The 24,568-nt window shown below is 45.1% G+C and overlaps 1 protein-coding gene across 1 annotated transcript in view; it reads left to right on the top strand.

Annotated features, from left to right (window-relative positions):
- PIGL (phosphatidylinositol glycan anchor biosynthesis class L) overlaps positions 1–24,568 on the top strand; it is a 74,910-nt gene that overhangs the window by 40,544 nt on the left and 9,798 nt on the right. The window contains 2 exon segments of the mRNA XM_024218495.2: positions 11,951–12,041; positions 20,491–20,558. Coding sequence (XP_024074263.1) covers positions 11,951–12,041; positions 20,491–20,558 — 159 coding nt within the window.

Below are 24,568 nucleotides of genomic sequence, written 5' to 3'. Positions count from 1 at the left end.
GGAGAGACTTCCTGTTCCTTCCCCTGCAGTTTGTCCCCCTTCTCATGTGGAATATTGATCACATTATGATGCAGGGCAGGATCCTGTTCAGGAACATTGTGTGCCAACCTGGTAGTAAAAAGCCAGTTAGAACACACTGGGTTCCTGTTCCACCTGACAAGGTACTGCTCTGTGTGGTGCCTGAAACCTGCCTGGTATGCTGAAACTAGAAAAGTCTGTTTCAAGAGGAAGTGATGCCAGGATTCCAAATCCTGTTTCCACAGTGGGTTAACTCACTCGGCCCCTCTGCCGCCAAAACCATTTTGTTTTCATTTTTTAAGGCTTTTACTGGACCAGGTTGAGGAAGGTAAGAGCAGTGTATATACCTGATGTCTGCTCAGCTGGGTCTAGGTTTTGGGTTCCCCACCCAGCTGTGCCCTATATTATTATTTTGCTTTTGATATATAACAGTGCTTAGATTGTGAGCTCTGTGGGGCAGGGACCACCTTTTTGTTCTCTGTTTGTACAGCACCTAGCGCAGTGGGTTCCTGGGTGTTATAATACAAATAAGAATAGTAATAATAATAATGCCTGATTATGTACACTGTTCTTGAATGGATACAGAACCGCTCAGCTGTGTCTCATAGACCCAAAAATGCTAGTAATGAGACTTCTCCTTTAGCTCAATTGGTAGGATAGGGCCTGTGCTTTTGGAGCCTCATGATCTGAGTTCTGTCCCCACTGTTTTTGGGTAATTGAGAGTGGTTATGGGTAAGCAGCAAAGTGACCACTATGGTATTTGGCAGCCTTAACTTGTTAAAATCAGTTGTTGATTTGGTTCATCCACCTTTTCTTGGTTTAGGATCAACTCTACATGCTCTGAACTGAAGGGTCATGTGGACAAGAGGGAATGTATTTTTATTTGTTTCTTGGGCAAATAGGGCAAAATACACTCTAGGATAGGAAACCACACAGGTCTCTATGCACCCCTGAGTTCTGTATCAAATACTTTAGTGGCACTTTGGATCTTGTATGATTCTCCTGTATTGGAAGCAACTCTCACCTGTAGTGTATGTTTAATTAAATAATGTCCACATGCCCTGAGATGTGTGTTTTAGATACTTGCTCTATAAAACAAATAGATGAATACATATGCTCACCTACTATAGTTCAAATGTGCTGAACACATCTGAGTAATACTTTCTATCAATAACTAATATAAGTTACAGGCGGAATCGTACAGGGTGTTGCATGCGCACTACATTTCATGCCAGATGCGTTAATGGGGATTAAGGGTATTACAATAAATAGGAAAGGTCTTACTAATGATTAGAGCAGAGTGAGAGGTGATGGAACAGATGGTTGAAATCCCTTTAGTTTTATAATGGACGTTTTGGAAGCAGCAAGATAATGTGGCAGACCTATTACACTTAACATCTCAAATGTCATTTCGGCCCTAGGAAGGTATTGAACTGGGGTGCTGTGTTGTATGTTCCTTTGCCCAGCAATGTTGCTTTAAGGTGCTAAACAGCTGAGTCTTTAAAGACATTTCTCTTATTAGAAGTCTGCAGGTGAGATCATTGAATGATGCTATTGGATCTGGTATTTGTCAATGACATCAGGCATTTTTGAGAGTGACCACTACTGTACTTTCCCAACAAACACACAAACCAAGACAGGGCTGGCAATCAGTAGTGTTTTATTTTCCTGGTATTAGCAGTGCTTATTATATGGAGGGGGAGTTATAATGATGTGCGTTGCTTTATACCTTTCAGAGAGGTGAACCACAGAACATCTCCAGCTGATGACAGGCCATGTTATCATCTACTGGCTAAAGCACATTCCAGCAGGCTGGAGGAGGAAGGCTTTTCCTAATTCAGCATGGCAGCATTAAACCTCATGGGGCCAAAAACTGGTTTTGCTAAGTCTTGTTTCCAGTTGGTGTTTTCAGTGAACTTTGGGAGTCAACCGAGCCAATGCTTGGTTGAATGTTGTCTGTGGTGGCCCCAGCAGATTCTGCCAACTGTAAGCTTTTGTAAAACAAAAGTGAAGCTTCCAGCCCTTCAGTATACAGCCTGCAGCAGGGCTGTCTTCCTGTGTGTGCAGTTGTATCGGAAACCACAGGCTAAACTGAGACCTGGTGTCAAAGGTGCCATCGGAGTCTTTGGGCCAAATTCCGTGATGATGTATGTGGTAGTGTAAGCTGGCCAGAAAATGGCTGTACGTGGTAAAGTAGCATAACTGGCCCTGATTTGGCATTCAGTGGGTGAGCAAAATGAATGTTAGTACATTTGGGAGCAGGAAGTGTAATGGGAGGGGGGGGGAAGTAACTGACGAGGGTATAAGATAAAGTGTGGGAATCTGCTTTATTTTTCAATTTATTAAATTATTTTTCAGTAACTGTACTTGGTTGTCCTGTTACTGCTGTCCCTAGCAGAAGTGGCCTCCTTGGTTCCTTGTGTGACCTGTCTCATTGTGCAGCTCACATAAACAATCCATGGTCGATTTTGGCTGGGCTAAAACTACTACCTCTGATGATGGCAGGTCAGACTGAATTAAACAGAGCCCCTCCCTTTCTCTGGCAGCTGAATTCCAAATCTGTGCATGACAAAGAAGTACTTGGCCCTCCATTAGTTATGCAATAAATTAATCAGTAATGCCTCCCAGATTACTATGCTGTTCTATCCAGGGTTTTAGACTGCTCAACACCACAGTATATAAGCACCTCCCACTCGTATATTAAACAACATGACTAACATCTGTCACTTGTTTGGGCTCTCATTATTGTCCCGGGGAGAGGAGCATGTGCAGTGGATTGTTCTTATTTTGGATTTTTTTAAATAATATAACAAACCCGCGTGCAAACACACAAACACGTTGCTACATGTTTATATTAGAGACACCTGCTCAAAGAAATGCACCTGGCACTTGAAGTGCAAGGTGATGAAGTTTGGGATGGTCCTAAATTCCTGTAGGAGTTCATTCCAGTCTTGGGTCGACCCCTGAGAAAGCTGTGTCTCCTGCACAGACAAGCTTTACCCTTATGGTAGAGAGTTCCATTGTGCCAGAGGAGCACAGTTGTCGACCACAGTCTTCGTTCTAGCGCTTTAGGCAGTCTTATGGATATGCTGGGCACAGGCCATGGAGCACCTTGAAGAGAAGGACTGAGACCTTGACCTTGATTTGTTATTCTATGGGATGCCAGTGTAGGGAGCGCAGGACAGATCTGGTGTGCTCATTATAGCCATGTGGCTGAGGAGATGTGCTTTTTAGATCTAGTTATAATACTACTTCCATAAGGCCTTTCCAAGTGCATTATATAGGTGCATACATCTTATTATTCCCATTTTACAGATGTGGAAAGTGGGACATGAAGCATTGTGCCTAAAACCAGTGACTGAGTCAGGAATAGAATCCAGTTCTTCTGACACTGTCCCCTGCTCTAACTGCTAGACCAACCTGCCTCCTCTCTATCTACAGGCTTGTCTACACTTAAAATGCTACTGTGGCACAGCTGCACCGCTGTAGTGCTGCAGTGTAGACACTACCTATGCCGATGGGAGGGATTGGGGTAGGTATTCCACCTCCCCGAGAGGCAGTAGCTAGGTAAATAGAAGAATTCTTCCATTGACCTAGCACTGTCTACATGGGGACTTAGGTTGGCTTAACTGCATCACTTGGGGTTATGGATTTTTCACACCTGAGTGACATAGTTATGATGACCTAATTTTCTAGTGTAGACAAGGCCTAATTTTTAATATATTACTTTTCCAAGAGAGCTTTTACAACCTTGACCTCTGTACATTTCTACTCTTGCCAGCCAACACCATTTTTTTTCTGTTTAAAGGCAATGAATATGAACTTGTTCCTACAGAGCTTTGTGCTGTAATTTATCAACAGGGCTCTGAGGCACAGACGTCAAATAAATACCAGATTTCAAATTATGATAAGCAATTGTCTCATCTCCGTGAATAGACATTAAACTCTGCTGAGAAATCATCAATAATTCATTTTTAAAAATTAGACAAGTACAGGGACGCTTGGAGAACTTCCTATGTGACAAATGATCCTGTGTTTTCTAGCAACCTTGTTAAATTTAAACTACAGCCCACTCTTATTTCTCAAACAGAAACTTATGATCATGCCCAAGACAAAAGTTTATTACTTAAAGATCTAGATCACCATCGGCTTTTAGTAAATGTATGGTAGGTACATGGAATACTGACTGACACAGCTGCAGTGGGATTTTACATAGACCAGTGGACAAGAACACAGAGCTTATATGGACTTTAGATGAAATTGTAAGAACTGGTATCAGTGAATAACGTCTAGATACACTTAGCCTCTCCCTTCACACATGAACATTACCCAACATATTCACATTAATCAGGTCGGTATTGACCTATGTAGTATGCACCAAGGCTTGAAAAATTCACCATTGAACGTAGACCCTTTAGGTATAGATCATAGAAGTTAGAGATGGAAGAGAACTATTATGGCCGATCTGGTCTAGCTTCCTTCCTTTGTGGGATTGTTCTCTCCAGTATTTTTAGTGGTCTGCCCTGTTTTATTTCAAAATGGTTCAAGCATTGGGGTTTCCACCCCTCCCCTTGGGAGCTTATTCCACAGCTGGGCCAAATCCTGAAGCCCTTACTTAATTCTTAGAAATATCCAACTGGAAGTTGCTTGGAATAAAGATTTCAGGATTGGCCTCTCAGTAGGTTGCTTGTCATTGGATAGTCATTGCCAACCCCCTGTTTTATTCCTTATGGACAGTGTGCCACGGTTTTTGGCTTTAATTCTGTCAGTAATTTCCCAAGGCCTTCTCAGACATTTGTGTTTTTCCATGTTCATCCCAGCCAGGTGCTAAGCGGTAGGTGTCAACCTTTCCAATAGCCATGCAGCACCTGTTCTTCAGTGTAATATGACATTGGATATGTTGGATTTGCAGTCCCTGGGTGGCCTTCCTTCTTTTTACTTGAGTCAGAGATGTGCATGCACCCTAGCTATGGTATTTCCTTCCTGTCTGTAATTGTCAGTAGAGGGATGTGATATTCATAAGTACCTATTAACGTAGGTGCGTGCAAGCTCTGTCTGAGACTTTAAGGCTAGCCTGTCTCCATTCATCTCAGTATAATCTAGAAAATAATTTCACATTTCACTCTTCAGAGGCTGACATGATTATTCCTGTTAACTCGGACTTTCCAATAAATTGACTAAAGGTCGCTCGCTGATTGCCTCTGGTCATCACACAGCCTCGTCACTAATTGTGTGCTAGCGTCGTTTTATTTTGTGGGATCCTTTGCTTTCTGGTCCAGATTCAATCACCCAGATGTTCAGAAATTCCTTTATCTTAACTTTATACAAAGGGCATCCTTTAGTCAAACAAACACACTGCAGTCATTGTTCTCAGCTGGGAACTACTGAACAGCAGTTCACCTGTTTCCTGTGTAGTCTACCATTAATCTACCAACCTCTGTGCTGATCGAATGTAACATCATTCTTTGAGGGGAAAAGAAATCCATGCAAAAGTTGTTTCCTGGTCACTAGCCTTGCATTGATTAGGGTCATGCTGGATGACAAAGAGCCAGTAAGGAAGTTAGACTGAATGGGCAAATCCTTTCATTTTTATCCTTTTGGAGTTCAGTGGAATGAAAAATCAGATTACCCAGAGTAGCTGGAAGGTTTTGCTCTGGTGTTTGATATGTTTTGGGGGGGGAGGAGAGTAGTTATTCCAGGAACCCCATTTCTACCCCACCCCACTTTCCAGTCACTACCTGTAAAGGCCCCACAAGGCTGAGAAGGCTTCCTAACAGACCCCCATCCATACTGCTCTCTCTCCAGGCAACCTGTCACCCAGTAGGAGGCACTAGAACACAGTGTCCCAGAGGCCTGGGCGTTGCCTATTCTCAGCAATCTTAGGGAGTGACAGACCCAAGGGTATCGTAAACACAAGTGTCCCATGTGGGACAGCCACTTGCTCTTTATTAAGCCACATGGACTTCACACAAACTGGCTGTTTAGTTCAACTTAATCTTTGAGTCACTCAATATGCATCCGAAGAAGTGGGTTGTAGCCCACGAAAGCTTATGCTCTAATAAATTTGTTAGTCTCTAAGGTGCCACAAGTACTCCTGTTCTTTTTGCGGATACAGACTAACACGGCTGCTACTCTGAAACCTGTCATTAATCTTTGAAGTGATCATAGGACCCTGGCTCGTGATTAGAACAAATTCCATGGAAGACTCTGAAAAAAGATGTACATACAGTGCATTGGGTGCAGCTCTGTTAGAAGCTGAACATAAGAAAGCTGGTCAGGAAGCGAACAGGATGTCATAGAAGAAAGGTAGAGCTGGGCCATGTATAGTTGGCAAAGCTTTTAAAGTTTCCATCAGGGACACAAAGGAGTCTCTCCAACATGGCTGCTCTTCTCAAATCTGCCTTCAGTGTGAAGTTTGTTAAAATATAAAAGTTATCTTACAAAAACTAACCCCTCTGGCAGAGCCAGTACTGCTGGCTTCATGCTCAAGGTTAGTGACGCACTGATCTAGAGGTCAGATGGTCCAAGCCCTGAGGCAACAGTAAACAAGGGACAACATCCAGCAGACAAAAGCAAGCAAGAGAAGGGAGACAGGCAAACAGGGTGTAGCATACAATGCTTCCATTCTCATTTTTTCCATAGAGATTTGTTTAATTTCTTTTGTTATGAAGATGCAGCTGTGTACAGGTGTACAGGTCGAGCTCACTGGGCAAAGTCTAACCAAAACAAAGACATTGCCTTCTGATTTAATTTCCTTATGTGGTTTGCTGTGGCCCACTGGTGGCTCTCAAATCCCCTGGATGCTGCAGCCAAGACTAAATACTGTGTTGTCCACCACTCCATTGCTCTGCACCATTGCAGTGCGGGGGAAGAACGGGTAGTAGCTGCAAGGATGTAATTATTCCATGGGGAAACATGGAGAGGACAAATACAAGGGAGAGAAAATTAGAAACCAACAAAGGGTCTTATCCTCCTCCCGAGTCAGTGGCAAAGCCCACGATAGATAAATGGAGGACTTATAGGTAGGGTTTTCAGAAGCCCTCAGAGTTGGCCTGACTGTTCCTGCTAAGGTCAGTAAGCATAGTTAGGCCAACATTGGATGCATTTGAACATCCCACCCTCTGGGTACCTCTATGCTGCAAAACAATACCTACGGCAGCGAGTCTCAGAGCCCAAGTCAGCAGACTCGGGCTCGTCTCAGAGCCCAAGTCAGCTGACTCGGGCTCACACATATAGGAGTGTAGACATTCCCGCTCAGGCGGAAGCACAGGCTCTGAGACCAACCCCCCTCGCCAGGTGTCAGAACCCGGGGTCCATCCTGAGCAGTAACATCTACACTGTTTTAGCCCCCTAGCATGAGCCCAAGTCAGTTGACCCAGGCTCTGAGACTCTCTGCCATGGATGTTTTTTTTTTGCAGTGTAGACCTACCCTCACTCTCCAGTGCTCTCAGCCCAGCACTAAATACGCTTGACAGAGCAGCAGCAAAACCCTGATTCACTGAAAATGTTATAAAAACTGCAACAAGCTTAATTCTGGGGCAAAACCTTCCTATTGCATGACCAGAGCCTCGCCCCATCGTGGCCGGCTGTTCATGCCCTCAGTCACTGAGGCTCCCTAGCTATGAACAGTCCTTTGCATTCAGTGTCTGTGATTTGGAATGCCTGTAAATGTCACTTCTTGGCCAGAAGCCTTGGGTTGAAATCAGGCTGCTTGACTGAACCCTTCCTACACCCCCACCCCTACAGCGATTTGATCCAGGAACCCTTTCCAACAGTGATTTATATCTTGATCCATCCCCGAGGTTGGCAGCACCAACAAGGAGCTCTCTGGGGCACAGGACAGAGGAGGTGTGGGGAAGGGGGTGTCTCCTGGGACAGGCTCCAGTCAGCTCCAAGGACTGTGCTAATTTTCACTCCATTACAGCCCTTTATCTCAGCCTTGCGACCTTGAGCTGAGAGACATTATGGGCTACAGTCAGAAAGCTAGAGTTAACCACTTAAATGCCAAATGGCTCTGATCATCAGCCCTGAAGTTATTAATAAACAATCAGATATAACCCGTTTTTATTGTTCAGAAGCTCACTGTGCTTCAGATTTGGCTAGGGTTGATTTTTTAAGGTATTAATAAGAATATGTTTACATGTATATTAAATAGAATGGTAATCTGGTCTAGTGGTTTAAGCAGAGTCCATGGTTATTTGTATTTATTTGTATTGTGGCAGTGCCAAGAATTTACATATGCTAGGTGCTGTTCAGACACTTAGCAAAAGACAGTTCCTGGCGCTGGGCGACTAGATACCCGCGTGATGATCCTGGGTTCTGGTCCCAGCTCTGCTACTGGCTTCTCTTTGTGGGTTTGGATGTGTTACTTAATGTCTGTGTCACACAGTGATCACTCTGTATCTGACCTCTCAGTCCTCATCCTCAAAGGAAACCTGCACAACACTGTCAAAAGATGAGCCTGGGAGCTTAAATTCATCACTCTGCCAGACATTAAAAATCATGGATTGAACAGAGACACTGGATTTATAATGTATTACAGTGGTTCTGAACCTTTCCAGATTACTGTCCCCCTTTCAGGAAGGAGTCTGATTTGTCTTGCGTACTCCAAGTTTAAAAACTCCCTCATTTAAAAACTATTTGCTTACAAAATCAGACATAAAAATACAAAAAGTGTCACAGAACAGTGTTACTGAAAAATTGCTGACTTTCTCATTTTTACCATATAATTATAAAAGAAACTGATTGGAATATAAATATTGTACTTACATTTCAGTGTATAAAGCAGTGTAAACAAATCATTGTATGAAATTTTAGTTTGTACTGACTTTGCTAGTGCCTTATATGTAGCCTGTCGTAAAACTAGGCAAATATCTAGCTGAGTTGATGTACTCCCTGGAAGACCTCTGCATACCCCCAGGAGTACGTGTATCCCTGGTTGAGAACAACTGGCTTATTACACAGTCTGTTACCCACTAACCCCCTCTTTTTGTCCTGTGACTGCAGAGGTGTTAATGGGCAACTCTGCCTTGAATGGTCTCTTACAATATGTGCTAACTATTTATGCTAAACAATTTCTTGGCTGGGAGTACCTTTCCCAGACCTGAAGAAGAGCTCTGTCTGGCTCCAAAGCTTGTCTCTCTCGCCAATAGAAAAGTTGGACCACCTTATTGTCTGTGTCAGTTTCTCTATCTGCAAAATGAGGCTAATACTAGTTTGCGGTGTTGTGAGGATTAATTAGTTACAAACTGCATGTGCATGAGTGTGTGTATCAGCTTTGCTCTCTTTGCTGCTGGCAGGTGATACGATGCAGGAAAAAATTCCTCTTAGTTGCAGGGCATGAATGACCCGCTTCATGGGGCCTTGATAAATGGCGAGAAGCATAGCTGCTTGCAAAATGTGCTCACTTTAATCAGGTCAGCATGCACAAGGTTAATTTCCCCATGCCTTCAGATTGTTTTGTTTTCAGAGATTCTGAATCGTTGCCTCCAGCTGTTGATTTTCATTGAACTAGGGTGACCTTTTTCTGTCCAAACTAGTTAAAACCTGCTCCATTGCCCAGAGCCTCTTCAGAGAAAGCTCAGTAAAACCAAGCGGTGCTGCTGGGATACTAACATCCTTTTAAACATTGTCATTTCCAGTTGCCATGTTTCCTTCCTGACCTCTCACGGGTTGGAGCTCATCTGGTGTTTTCACAGGACACTTTTCTCTGTCTCCACTTTCCTAGGTCAGTTTTTAGAGAACTGCCATTACAAAGTCAGATGAATGAAGAAGGAACAAACTGCTGTGGGCAGCAAAAAATCCCACTGAGCCTAATGCACAACTTGAATATTAGTATACTAAGCATGGTGCATCCTCAAATGCACCATTCAAGCTACTGAAACAATACAAGACTTAGTCTTAGATCTTGTTCAGTGCATATGCTGCTTGGGATAATCTAGTTAACCTTTTAAGCCATGCTCTATTTTGATCCAAGCAACGTCTTGTGACTTGGTGGGGCCTGTAGTAGGACATCTACCTAGAACACATCACCGGACATCGGCAATACCAGGAGGGATGAGCTGGAGTGCCGATGAGAAGCGCAGTCGGGAAAGTAACTGAAATACTTCCCTGATGGATTGTATTTTCTAACGGATAACCTACCCTAAATTCTCAATTACTGAGGGACTATCTTCACTCATTGATATATTTCCTTTCCACAACCAACTCTGTATAACTTTTCATGAGTGATGTACCCAAATATTTGTATGCTAATATCAAAACTGTATTGTTAAATTTATTTACCTAAATTTGGGTTCTTGCTGATTATGTATCTTATGACTTTTAAAACAAACTTTGTGTTTTTGGATACTCTACGCACTATACCCAGATGTACAGACACTCTTTTCTTAACCTGTGTATTATATCATTTAGCTTTAATACAAATTTTAAATCAGTGAGCCCACTTCTACATTAAAGACGAGACTCGAAAGTGTCTGATTTTATGCAGATTAGATGGAAGCCTTTGGCTTCTGGCAACCCCCACAACCCATTAAGTCTAAGCTTCACCCCTGTGATGAAACTTGAGTACCTCATGTACTAGGGGGAATTGGCAAAAATTTTCCACTGTTGCTAACACCAGTGCAGCTCCAATAAGGGTAGCAAGAATGAGAACGCTCGTATAGAAAAGGCTAGCAATGCTGCTGGTACTTTTAACACCATATTATTTAAATCAGCTCTGAACAGGGATAGGCAGCACAGTGATGAAAATGCTGGCAGCCAGTCTGTAGGGCTCCCCTTCTTGCTACTACCAGTGTTAACAGCGGTGGGAAAATTTTGCCAAAAATCCCCTAGTGTAGACACAGTCTTAAGAGCTTGACCTTGGAAATGCGCTGAGCTATGTGCTGAGGAGACACTTTTCCGTTGCTCTGATGCAGATGTTATCATCCCCGTCGTCCTGGGAACCAGCAAAGAGACAAGTGTACTGGGAAATGGGACTTCTACGCTCAGCAGCAAACAGCTGGGACCATTCTGAATCCAAACCATTGTGTCAGTGCGAAAAGGTTATGCATTCACTTGGCTGCTAAGCTGCCTCAAGGCAATAATCAAACTATTACCGGACAGGAAGAGCAAAAGAAGGGTTTAACAGTTCCTCGTGGGTCTTCAGCAGCCTTAGGGTATATTATTGCTAATGATAAATTATTATATGTATTATTAAAGTAGTGAACACCAACAGTGTGCTTGACACCTGGCAGTGCATAATGACTGGGGATCATATTCTGCTCAGTTACATCACTGTAAATATGGAATAATTCTGTTGACTTTAGAGGAGTGACTTCTGGATTTACTGCAGTGTTATTGAGACCAGTGTTTGGCCCATGATCTCTGCCCCAAGTTGCTCACAACCTAAAATACACAGATGGAATAATTAGACACAGTGCAGATGCAAAGAACACTAAGATAATGGGGTCAGAGCAGAATTTGATCCATTACTTTTAATATGTAATTCATCAGTAGATTTTATTGGAAAGGCTTTCTGGGTAAATTGTGTTTTAAGGAAGTATTTGAATAAAGAGGATGGATGTTTCCTTTCTGTGCAGAGGGTAAGAATTCTGATGGAATGGAGCAGAAAGTAGGAATCATTGAACAAATAGATGTTGATCAAAGAAAATAGGTGGTGGTGGTGGGAAATCTAATTTAAAAACAATAACAAGTTAAAATCTTAACAAAGTGGGGAAAATATTGGCTGAACTGCTCTGCTTCCCTTCCAGCCCTACCAATATACATGTTACTTGTTAGACCTTGGAGAACTTGCAGTGCTTAGTTTGGATGGTTTTCTGTGGTTGATAAAATTATCTTGCTTCCAGTCTCGGAGAAGATGAGATCTGTCCTTCAGCATATTATGGATACAGCGGGGAGCCGTGAAGTGACTGATTGTGTTTTTCATTTCCAGGGACCTTCCAGACGATCCAGCTGTTGAATGGGACACACATCTCCTCTCTACCTTTGTGCTAAAGCACATAGAAACCAACCATATCAACCTGGTAATGTGCAACTTTCTACAGCAAAGGGATTTTGCCCAAAACATTCTATGCTATCACTATTCCAGATTCTTCGCTCCCTTTTTAAAAGGTTTATTTTTTGTAGAGTTTTGGCTAGAATTTTACTATTGGAGGCTCCTTGGGACAGGTGGGGAGGGGGAAGAAGATGGTGTCTACCCTGTTTTGAATCAGGTACATTACGATCTTTACCCATTGTTGTAATTCAGCCCTACGAGGCACCTTTATGTGGTCATTTTACTAACCTTCTCTAAGATGTCACCAGCCTTCACTGAAATTCATTGTCAAACAAACTCAAAAACTCAGGGCAAAGCTCCTCTGAAACTGGTCAGTTTCACCATAAATGAGCACCAAGTTCATTAATTGTAGGGAGCCTGCGATGCAGCCCAAAATTAGGCTTGCTTCTTGTGATTTCAAGTTTATGTGTGAGCATTTGTTCAGCTTTTGTGTCTACTCCTCTGCAGATTCCAGAAACTCTCCCGAGACTCTTTTATAGGTAAAACAAAATCAGACGAACCCTCTTCCAAATACTTTAACACCTACAAAAAGACCAGAACAAATAAAACAGCCTTATTAAATAAAATGGGAAAGGATGACACTGTAGATTAATGGATGGATCTTTCACCTCCGGAGACCTGGAGTCAATTCCTGACTGTTACACAAGTGAAATGAACATGGAGAGGTCTTACCCTAGTCCAGGGGTGGGCAAACTTTTTGGCCCTAGGGCCACATTGGGGTTTCAAAATGGTATGGAGGGCCGGGTAGGGAAGGCTGTGCCTCCCTAAACAGTCTGGCTCCTGCCCCATATCCGCCTCCTTCCACTTCCTGCCCCCTGACTGCCCCCCTCAGAGCCCCTGACCCATCCAACCCCCTTGCTCCTTGTCCCCTAACCGCCCCCTCCCAGGACCCCACCCCCTATCCAATCACCCCTGCTCCCAGTCCCCCGAGTGCTCCGACCTCTATCCACATCCCCGCCCCTTGACAGGCCTCCCGGGACCCCACGCCTATCCGATCCCCCCTGTTCCCCATCCCCTGACCCCATCCACACCCCCACCATGCTTATCCAACCCTCCCATCTCCTGACTGCCCCCCAGAACCTCTGCCCCATCCAACCGCCCCCTGCTCCCTGTCCCCTGACTGCCCCTGGGACCCCGGCCCCCTTACCATGCCGCTCAGAGCAGCATGTCTGGTAGCCGCGCCTCCCGGCCGGAGCCAGACACGCTGCTGCGCTGCTCGGCAGGAGTGCACAACACTGCTGCCCAGAGTACTGCCCGCGCGGCAGCGTGGCTCCGGGGTAGGGGGGACAGCGGGGGAGGAGCCGGGGGCTAGCCTCCCCGTCCAGGAGCTCAAGGGCTGGGCAGGACGGTCCGGCCCGCGGGCCATAGTTTGCCCACCTCTGCCCTAGTCACTAGTGGATGTTTGTGTACGTCTTAAAACCACAGTTTGTCACAGCTGGTAGTCTTCATCTATGAAAAACCCAGGATTGTCTGAGGGTCAGGGTTTGAGATATGTTGGCAGTTATGTGTGTTGGGATCCAGGACTGGAATCCCAGGGGGATTGCTGTTCAGGACTCAAGTGCATTGGATGGTCTGTGTGGGAGTCCAGGACTGAAACAGTAGGGTTTCTACAGAACAGGATGAAAGCACTACGTAGTGAGGAAACATGCACAAAACCCCTCTCTGCTAAGCCTGACTGTAGTCTGGCATGATAGTCCCTGTGTGGGGCGGCTGCCCCACACAGGCAGGAGCAGGGTTAAGGCAGCCTTGGAGAGGCTGTGCAGCATCCAGCCAATCAGGAAAGGGTTTATTGAGAGAGGAGACAAGGAGAAGGCTTGCTGGTGCAGCGCAGTTGGCTGCTGAGGGAAGTGGAAGAAGCTGAGGACCACCTGTCCCCTGAAAGGGGGGAGACAGCAGGCTGGGGCACAGCCGGAAGGCCAGGTCCCGAAGAGGACACAGCGGTCTGGGAGCGACATGGGCCCAGATGGCGGAGACGGTGGAGGAAGTAGAAGCAACCGCAAGTAAGACACCGCTAGTAAAAGGCACCCTGATGGTCCAAGAGAGCTAATTCCCAGCACGACCAGCAAGAAGCGCCGCGGCGGTGGGTCGGCACTGTTACAGTCCCTCATGTTTCTTTAGCACCAAACTCACAAAATATTAAAAACAAACCCCACGGCAATACGCAAGACAACAAAGGAAAGCAGAGACTGTGAATCAGAGTCACTCTGAGTCTTGTAACACAGGAACTGAAAGCTCTTTAACAAGAGACAGCTCATGCTTCCAATTCTGTATTGATTTTGAGGCTAATTATCCATGACATTCATTGGTGTGCACAGGGAAGTCAGGTGCAGCTTTCCTACAGTCATTCAGTGTATTTCGGCCCTGTGAATAGTCAGGAGTTTTAATATGATCTGAAAGCTCTTAACACAAGAGGACTTGCATTGCATGTTCTTGACTCTCTTGGGCAGCAGGGCAAACCCTTCGAAGTCCCAGTAGAAATCCTGAATCCACTAAAACTTCTCCTGAATAACGAGGAAGGGTTGGAGCTCTGTCTCAGAGGAAATTAAACGCAAGCTTTGTGTGGTGCAGAGGGCATAGGAGGCTTAAGCCCTTGCAATTATATGGCATGAGTTGAAAAATCATGTGCATTGTTTTCAAAGCATGAAACATGAACATCGCAAGTGCCCTTCATGCTGTGCTGCTAGCATGGCATGTAGCCTTATTAATGATGAGAGCAATGGACCCTGAATGTCTAGATCCATGGCTTTTGGGACCCACTGCATCCCTCTATCTGGAGATGTTCAGACAGTTCACTGAACTGCTCTGAGCTTCGTCTGTGTAAATGGAGATGTGTTTCCCAGACAAATGAATCTTTGTCACTGCCACAGAGGGCCACCTTGGAAACTCGCCAGGAGCCAGTGGCATCATATTTGCATATAGATTTACATAATTTTAAGCCTCCAGAATAAATGCCCATGGCCCAGATAGTCGCTGGTCCTTGTAACTTCCCTAAATCAGTAGTAGGAATAGAGTTTGCCAACAATGAAAACGAGCAGTTGATTTGTTTAGTTGAGCACCTACAACTTGGGTGTCTTCTACTTTGTAAAACTCTGTGGTGTAGGCTACAGGTAGCTCTTGTCCACACTTTGGGGGGCCCTGCTGTCCAGAGACTAGGGTCCTGGCCTTGATGGGCAAAAAGCGTTGGGTGTTTCAGTCACATTGTCTTGGCTGACTTACCTTAGCATGACTGAAAAGCCTGGTTGAGTTACAGGCTAACATGGCTTCACACATGTTAAGCTAACTCAGTTGACTTAACATGACTAAAAAACACACACCCTTTTTGCCCATTAAAACAGGCATCAGACCTTACCCCAGCTCTTCTCCATAATCATTGCATAGAGAACAATATCTCGTATTTACAGAACTCCTGTGTCATTTGGCCATGGGGAGACATGCTAGAGTTCCAGCATGTCTGAAAGGAGGGTGTCACACCATGTTCTGTGTATTTCTGTGCTATTACATAGTTACTCATTTCCCCAATTGCCCTGGAAGTCAGTGAGTAACTCAATCTCTTTGAGAGCTACAGGGACATGTGTCATCCTAGCTCAACGTTAAATAGTGGAGACACAGAAATTAAAGGTTGGTGAACTCAAAGCCAAAACTAATTTATGAACTTTGGAAATGATTTCCTGCCTGCTGGATTTCTAAGCAAAAGCCAGTACTGCAGGAGAATCAGCCAAAGCCAGTCTGTCTCGATCTGGATTAGAAAGTACCTAGTGAATGTACCGCATGTTACATGGTATTGCTTGGGCCTCAGACAACCTCTAGATGATGCAATGCCTGCTAGTCAGGATCTCAGGGAATAATGTTATCGGAGGCTTGGTGAAAGCAGAAATGGGACGAGGAGCTAGCATTCAGATTGTGTTGGGGCAGAGCTAGAGCTGGGGTTCAAAGGTACCAGAATCTTATGAGTTGCTCTCCACTTGGGACTGGTGGAAATCTCTCAACTTCAACTGCTCTAGAAAGATTCCCATCATCTTGGGCCACATCCAAACCAGCCAGGCCCCTTCTAGTTTTGGAATTTAACCTGGAATACAAACTCTGGATGTTGGGTTCAGATCTGGGGTTTTGAATCAGAATCCCCCAGCTCCTGAAATTCAAGAGACTCAAATTTGATATTCTAGTGTAGAAAGGACTTTATATGGCTTTGCAGGACACTGGGAACATAATGCAGCATGCACAGTTTGCTGTACAAGAATGCACTCTTGCAAGAATCTCTGCCATCCCTGCTTTCTCTCACCTTTCTTTGTGCTGTAGTTTTATCAGGTGTGTTTGAGGCAGGCGAGAGAATGAAAGGTCCTGTGGGCTTTCCTAAAGAGCTGGCACTCACTCAGACATCTGCAGCTCCAGTCCAGCCAGCGCTGCGACGCAGACTGTGGTTTGATTTTTGCCCAATAGCCCATTATATTAAATTATAGCTTCTCTTGTTTAACAGGATGTGGGAGGGGGCCAAAGTGCTCTCCAAATCCAGCTGGATGTCTTCCAAAAACCTGCCCCACAAAGGGCCAAAGAGGTGACAGCATAGGGTGTAATTTCTAATGACCTTTCCAGGCCCGTAAAAATTATATGTGGAGGAAATGGGGCTATAAAAGCAGGTTGCTCCTACAGTGTTTTCTTGGATGGCCCACTTCCTAGGAAAGAACAGAGAATTTGCTCCACAGAAAGGAAAATATCTATCCCGTCGGTCTCCTTGAGCAGAGGTGAGCTGCATTTTAAAATATTAGACAGTGCCAGCAAGAGTCAGGAGACCCACAACTTTTAATGTTTTTCTTCTCCAGTGTGCATGATTTGCAGAGGAAGCTCAGACTCTAGAGCTCTTAGCTCTTCTGCTGGTAATTGAGCAGATTTCCTCTGTGCTCCTCGCCCCCTCCGGAAGGGATTTCTGGTTCCTTGTTTATGTTGGCTGCATTGCTGGCTTCCACCAGTGAAAGTTCCATCTCCTAGATACCAAGGTCATCCAGAAAAAGAAAACACATCAGCACCGGCTCCCTTTTCAGAGCAGACGTGGAGAAGGAAACCCCCAAAGATTCCACCGAACAGATTATTTCCATGTCAAGAATATTTCCTATCCCAGCCTCTTGATCACAGAAATAGTCAAGCCTGTGTTCCAGCCCAGGCAGAATCAAGATGTGCAGGTTGTCCTATCCTATCCTGATTGCTTGCTTGCTTTCATCATCAGCAGGTTTGGGTTATGTTTTTAAACCAAACACGTAACTGGTGCACTGTGTGGAAGGAGCAAAAGTTCCTCTGTGAAAGTTATCTCCAACATGTGAGAGACAAACTGGAAAGTCAGATTATAAAATAAATTCCCAGGGGCCAGGAGAATGCATTTAAATATGATTGCTGCATGTTTTCAGAATACTAGCAGTAATGAATACAGCAACCAGACTATATGAAATCAGTGGCCTGTGTGATAGACCCTAAACACTACATACTGGACAGATGAGATGTCACTGCCCATCATAAGCTATGTGTCAGCAGTGAATGAAGTGATACCTGTGAATACAGGGCCAACATTTCAAAGGTAATCACCTAAATTATGCAGGTAAAATGTACACCCATACGTGTTTCTCCTACAAGACAAGTCACTGGATGAGTACAATGGATAATTGCACACACATCTGCAAGCTTGTAGGCACAGTAGATTCACATGCAAATATCTTGGGCATGAGTTAAGCAATATCATTTGAAAATCAATCCGGTACAGTCTGTCTAGCCCATTCAGATACTATCCCAATTTAAGCTATTTGTTATTTTAATTATGTATGATAGACAGAGATTCTTATCTCGCTCCCATCCCCCCAGTATCTGAGCACCTTCCAGTAGCACATTTTGGCTATGTCTACACTGCACAGCTTTTAACGACCTGGCTGTGTCACCACAGCCATGCTGCTAAAAGTCGTGCAGTGTTGCCGCTGTTTGCCGGCTCTCCTGAGAACAAAAAACTTCTACCCCCAACGAACGGCGTTTGTGTTGTCGGCAGAAGACCGACAACGCACTGTTCACGCCGGCACTTGTCGCGGCAAAACTTTTGTCTTTCGGGGGAGGGGATTAACACCTCTGAAAGACAAAAGTTTTGTCATTCAATTGCCATTCAGTAGCCTAAGTTTTGTCATTCAATAGCCTAAGTGAGGTGACTAACGGTTGTCATGGGTGGCTTATTCACTCATCCTCTCCACAGAGGACGATGCATGCGTCCAGTGAAGTATGTTTTGTTTTGGTAGGATTTTTTAAAATACAAGCTGCTGTGTGTCTGTAAATATGTCCTGTCTTAGGGCCAGATTCTCCCACTCTTACTTATGTGGAGTAGCACCTTGCTACTCCTATTAAAATCATTGGGACTAATTGTGACATAAGAAATGTACGACTCAGTGTAAAGGTGAATTGAGACTGTTAGTTCTTTGGGGGCAAGGACAGTGTCTTATCTCTGGTGTATAGAGCTCCATGTGAATTCATTGCACTGTCTGATGTTTTATAGTAACTCTACCAGCTCCCTGCCTTAGGGCCTGATCATGTGACATACTGTAGGAGCTGAAATCTGTGAGGATCAGGCAAGCTCAGTACCTCACAGAACCATGCCTTTAGTGGGAATAACCTCTCAAAAAGATGCCAAAGTACAGAAAAAGGGGCAGCACTGCGTTATGCAAATTTACTCGGTGTGAAAGAGATATCAAGGAAACAACTCTTAATGTCTGGCAAAAACCAGTGGGGCTCCCACCAAACATATTTTTAAGAGTCAAATAATGATCCAGTTAATTCTTCTGCTGCGTAGCCAAACTCATTGCACCAAATTACAGCTGCTGAGCAAAATGAAAAGTGTAACTGGGGCCTCTCCTAGGGTGGAGAGCATTTACAAAAGGCTTGTCCAGTGCCTGTGTTTTCTGGATCTCTCTTAGGGTACGTCTTCACTATCAACATTAAAATGCTGCCGCGGCAAAGCTTTAATGTGGCTGTGTAGTTGCGGCACCAGCGCTGGGAGAGTAGCTCACGAGGGGAGTAGCTCCCAGCGCTGGTGCACTGTCTGCACTGCCACTTTACAGTGCTGAAACTTGCACTGCTCAGGGGGGTGTTTTTTCACATCTCTGAGTGAGAAAGTGTAGTCTGTCTTAGACTGTTGTTCACAAAGCACCTTCTGTGTTTGAAAGGGATGCCTTGGCTGCTCTTCCTGTTGGGTGGGTGGAGCAGCGGGTTGCAAAGCAGGTGGGGAGACTGTTTGATCTTCCCTCAACCTTTTACCCAGTGCTTTGGGCGTTCCCTGTGAAACTGCTTCGGAGAAAGGAACAGTTGTGAGTAAGCAAGGCAGTGGCATTTCCTCCCAGTACTGAAGGGACAGAACAGGCTGGGCAAGAAAGGAGACACTAGGGAGGTGTTGATTTCTTTGCAGCCCGCAGCCCACAGCCCACACTACCTTTGATTAATGAAATAAAACCTTTCCCGGTGCAGACAAATAATAATCTATTGTTCCAGACTGACCAAGAGCCTGCCTTAGGCCTTGGCTACACTGGCGCTGTACAGCGCTGCAACTTGCTGCGCTCAGGGGTGTGAAAATGCCCCCCCCCCAGCGCAGCGAGTGCAGCGCTGTAAAGCGCCAGTGTAATCAGTGCCTGCAGCGCTGCATGCTACTCCCCTCGGAGAGGTGGAGTACATACAGAGAGAGCTCTCGCAGCGCTGGCGGCGCGACTGCACTTGCGCTTCGCAGCACTGTGAATTCCCAAGTGTAGCCAAGGCCTTAGCCAAACCCAGGACACGGTTAGCTGGTTGGTTAAAATAACGTATTCCAGTAACAGGCTGTTTTTTTCACAGTGTGATCCTGAAGTGCATTCCCATTACAGGCAAAAAAGTGATTTATGGAGCCTGCTGTTCCTGCCTGTGTGATAATGTCATGATCTAGGGCCTAGCAAAGCACAGTCTTGCCCTGTAGTTCACATGCACCCCAGAAATCTGTCAACTCCAGGAGAAAGTGGCTTGTATAATAGATTCTCCTGGATCTAGTAACCAGGAGTTTATAAGAGAGAACTTCTTCAGAGTAACTGTGAGATCTGATTATTATTAGTAACATGTGTATCCTGATACTCAGGAAGTGACACTTCTCATCTTTCTGTCTAGGCTTTTCTCCTTCTCTCAGCACCAGGGTGTCTGAATTATTATGATGATTTTATTGTATGTATTATTTGTATTACTGTAGCACCTCAGAGCCCTAGTCATGGACCAGGATTCCATTGTGCTCGTTGCTTTATAAACCCAGGACTCACTGAAGACTTCTGGCCAGGACAATGCTGAGTTACACAAATGCCCAACCCCCTAGAATTTAGTTGCAACCTTTTACTGCACACTCTGCTCCTCTGCTAAATAACTGTGTTCTGTGGGTTTTTTTGCAGGTGATAACCTTTGATGCAGGAGGAGTGAGCGGCCACGCTAACCACATCGCCCTTTACACTGCTCTAAGGTACGATGTCCCGTACAGTCCATTGCGTGCCTTGCCAAAATGCTATTTGAAACCAAGTGCATGTGATGCCTGTGCAAGTAAAAGATTCATACTAGAGCCAACGACTGCATGGACTCCACCGATTCACCTCAATCCCGACCTGCAGCACCCTCTGCTATTCCAGTTGTCGGAACTGCCCAAAACTCTGCCAATGCACTTGTGACCTGTGCACCCCATCTGTTCTACTCCTGTGCTCTCCCTGTATTTCTCCACTCGTGCCCCTCATTGTGGGCTTGCAAGCCCCCACTCTGCTGATCCTGTTCTGGGCCCCTTTGTATCTACACTTTCTGACTCCTAGCTTTGTGTTATGAATGTACTTTCACCAAAATGTGACGCATAACTCACGTCCCTTGTGCACTGATGGATTTAGAAAAATGGAATGGAAGAGACTCTGGCCCCTGAACTCCATCCCCTGCCATCTAGCGGGCCTGCATCTCTTTAACATCAGAGGGGTAGCCGTGTTAGTCTGTATCCACAAAAACAATGAGGAGTCCGGTGGCACCTTAAAGACTAACAGATTTATTTGGGCATAAGCTTTCGTGGGTAAAAAGAAGTGGGTTTTTTACCCTTGAAAGCTTATGCCCAAATAAATCTGTTAGTCTTTAAGGTGCCACCGGACTCCTCATTGTTTTTGTTCTCTTTAATATGTGTCTTCTCCCCAAAGACAGAGTCACTCTCTGCTCTCATTCATTTAATCCAGCAGCTCCACAGCTACTGAGGGGTTAAGTTTTATTTTTAGTGGCTACTGCTGCTTTAATTTTTTGGGGGAGGGGGCAGCCTGTCTCACGGAGGAACTAGAGCATGACCACATCACTCATGGTTTCTGTGCCCTGATGAGTTCTCACACATACAGCTTTCAGACAGAGCTGCAGAGCATGTGCGGTGACCTTTCACACGCACTGATGTTCCTGCCTGCCGCTGCCCCCCATTCCATATGACTGTATGGGGAAAAAAGCAGCAAAGAGATCAAATTAACTCTCTTCCCTCCCTATCTCCGTGTCAGCTAGTACCAGGTATGGTACTTTCATTGGACTAACACAGTTAGTCTTTCAAACTGTGTCTTGCAGGGTCCCCCCGACACTCTTGTAAATGGAAAAGGTAAACTGGGGTGCTATTCCAATTAATTAAATGATTTTGCACCCCGTTTGACCCTGTCACTTCTGCCTCATGCCCTCCAAAGGCAGGGGTGGAGTGGGCTGCATGACCAATCCCAGGATTCTCTCATATACCAGTCTCCCGACATACTGCTTTTGTGGCTGGTCCAGTTGCTGCTATTTCATATGTGTCCAAGCCCCAGATTTGTGGATAGCTATACAATTTCAGGGCTTGTGGGGAGGGTTTGTTTTTCTGCAGGAAATAAAAAGCATACATTAGCATTTTGCTTGAAATCTTCTTGTGGGGATTTTGAATGCAGCCCCAAACCAACAGAAAAGAAACTTTTTTTTACAAAATTCTTTTCACATAAGAATGAAGTGATGGACACCGTCCCTGTAATGGGCCCCACCCCATCATCTTCCAGTACCAGTGCTTTGGGATTCTTTGGAAGGAAGTCCTGGGAGAGTCCTCTCTTCTCCCCAGCATGCTCAAAGCTCCCATGTCCCAGGAACCCGCTCTCTGGCCAAGAGGGGCTGGATGTTTCACCATGTCTCTGTCAGAAGAGGTGGCTCCAGAAACATACCATGGTTCCTCCCCTGTTTGCAAAGCTACATGCCCTAATGGCCCAGTAATTAAGCCACTTGCCTTATCCCAGTTTTTGCCTTTTAAATGTGTAAGTATACAAGAGTCTGCTACTGAGAAGTTTTAGTTTGACAGTGCTGGAGGCTGAAATCCTTCCACAGAACAGGCACGGTATGGACAGCAGCAGTGCAAGTTATCCCATCCTGCCCCCTGCCCCAGCCTCTAAAGGATGTGAGGTTGAAGCTTCATCGCCCATTCAGTCTGGGGAGACTGCCAAGAACACAGCCTGTTGTAGGGGCAGGGGTGACATCTGTGGCTGATCTGAGACTCACCAAACTCATTTTACATCCATCAAATGGCACTGATTGGCTTCGTTTTATAGCACGATTTCTCAAACTGTATTCTGTGGCTAACTGGTGGCCACAGAGCACTTGCTGGTGGTCCATGAAGAGCTGGCTAGTCACGTAACAATGGTTACTCCTGAGAGAGACAGAGCAGTGGAAAGAAGAGACAAAATGAACAAAAGGAGACAATGTGACTATTTTATTACACTGAAGCCAGCTAACAATACATCTATGCTGTCCTCATACACCACCTCCTCCTCATAAGCTACTGCTGCAGTCGTCACAAGGTTGCTTTGGGATCGGAAATGGGAGGTGGCTCCAACCCATCATGAACAAGAGGGGAGGTGACCCTGAGACAAGCCTCTTTTAACATGAAGTTATTTAGCTTGTAAGCAGTTCATGGCATGGACTGTCTTCTACTCTGTTGTACGGTGCCTAGCACAATGGGTTCTCGGTTGGTCCCTACGCACTACGAGGATAAACATGATTACTGATGAGGTGCATGTGATGGACAAGTTTGAGAACCTGTGTTTTAGAAGTCGATGATTAGAAGCACTTTTGTTTTATAAAGATGGGGTTTTACACTGATGTCATGGATGGCATCGAGGTGATTTTGGTTTGCATGAGTCACAGGGCATTTCCATTTTAAACAGACCCTTCTGCCTAGCGAATGTGTGTTTTGTTGGCTTAAGATAAAATGGAACATTCTGTACTGGGGTTTGCACACCCACTTCCTCTAGTGAAATCCATCTCTTCCCATTTAGAATATGAAAGAACAATCCCTTCGCTGCTTAGGCCAGAGCAAACTGAGTGGAAAATAGGAGCTGCTATATTTAACCACTGTGCATTATGTTGTTATAGCAACTGCATCCATAAAACTTATATCAACGATGCCACGTAGAAAGCTACATCAAGGTATCATTAGTTGAGCAATTCTTGTCAATTCCATTCGGAAAAACGATCTGACTCCTCCAGTTTGCGTCCAAATGGCTGTAAACTCAGCGGTGGGTTCTAAATGAAGCCCTGTGGAGATGGTATTTGGGAGCTTAGTGTTTTATCATTTATGAGCTGATAATGATGCTGTTTGAGTGTCATTGATGCTTTGTTGTGGTTAAGTGCCCTGGCGTGGATCTTTCATGTGCTGTGTATGGCTGCCATCAGAGAGTTGATTTGTATTTGGGACATGTACAAAAGAAAAGGGCATTTCCTGTCCCGTGTACCTTGTACTGGGACATATTCAGGTATGGGGTTTAATTAAATGCCAATTGCAAATAGGTAAAGAAAATGGCCAGTATCCAGCCAAATCCTGCAGATCTCACTCTGACAAAACTCCCTTTGAGGCTGAAGACTGCAGAATTTCCTTATGACATACAAATTCCAGCTCATGCTTAGAGACACAATGTGCAAATAGCAGGTTCCTCTTCAGATGATGAGGTGGATGATGGTATGTGGCACCCACTGCTCCCTTTGTCTTGGACGTCTTCCCACACTGATGGAGAGCTTGGGCCTGATTCTGATCTTACACCAGTTTTACACAACTGTGCCCCATTAATTTCAATGGCGTTACTCCTGATTTACCCCATGTAAGTGAAAACATAATGTAGCCCTGTGTTTTCCCATGTCACCCTCCTCCCCTTTCCTGGACGCCTCTTCACTCCATCCTGGAGAAGGATTTCCTGAGATGATTCATTTTGAGTGATTTAGTATCTGTCTGTGTTCTAGCTCCGAGAGTCCGAAGGAGGAACGGCTGAGGCCTGAACGTTTTCCTTCTGGTGCCGGGACCTCATGTTGCAGTCCCTCCTTGCAGAGTCAAGGTTGTTCTGTACTGTATATGTTCCGGTGTTTTTTCTAGCCTAGCTTTACTAATTCCAAGGGATGGGGAGAATCAAGGAGGTTAGAGACAGGAGTGCCATCTAAGGTCCGTGCAGCCCATCTCCATGGACCCCGGGT

Source organism: Terrapene carolina, unplaced genomic scaffold (genome assembly GCF_002925995.2).
Source record: "Terrapene carolina triunguis isolate 2854851 unplaced genomic scaffold, T_m_triunguis-2.0 Scaffold231, whole genome shotgun sequence".
NCBI lineage: Eukaryota > Metazoa > Chordata > Testudines > Emydidae > Terrapene > Terrapene triunguis.
The sequence above is the reverse complement of the archived record's forward strand: the minus strand, read 5'-3'. Positions and strand labels throughout refer to the sequence as shown.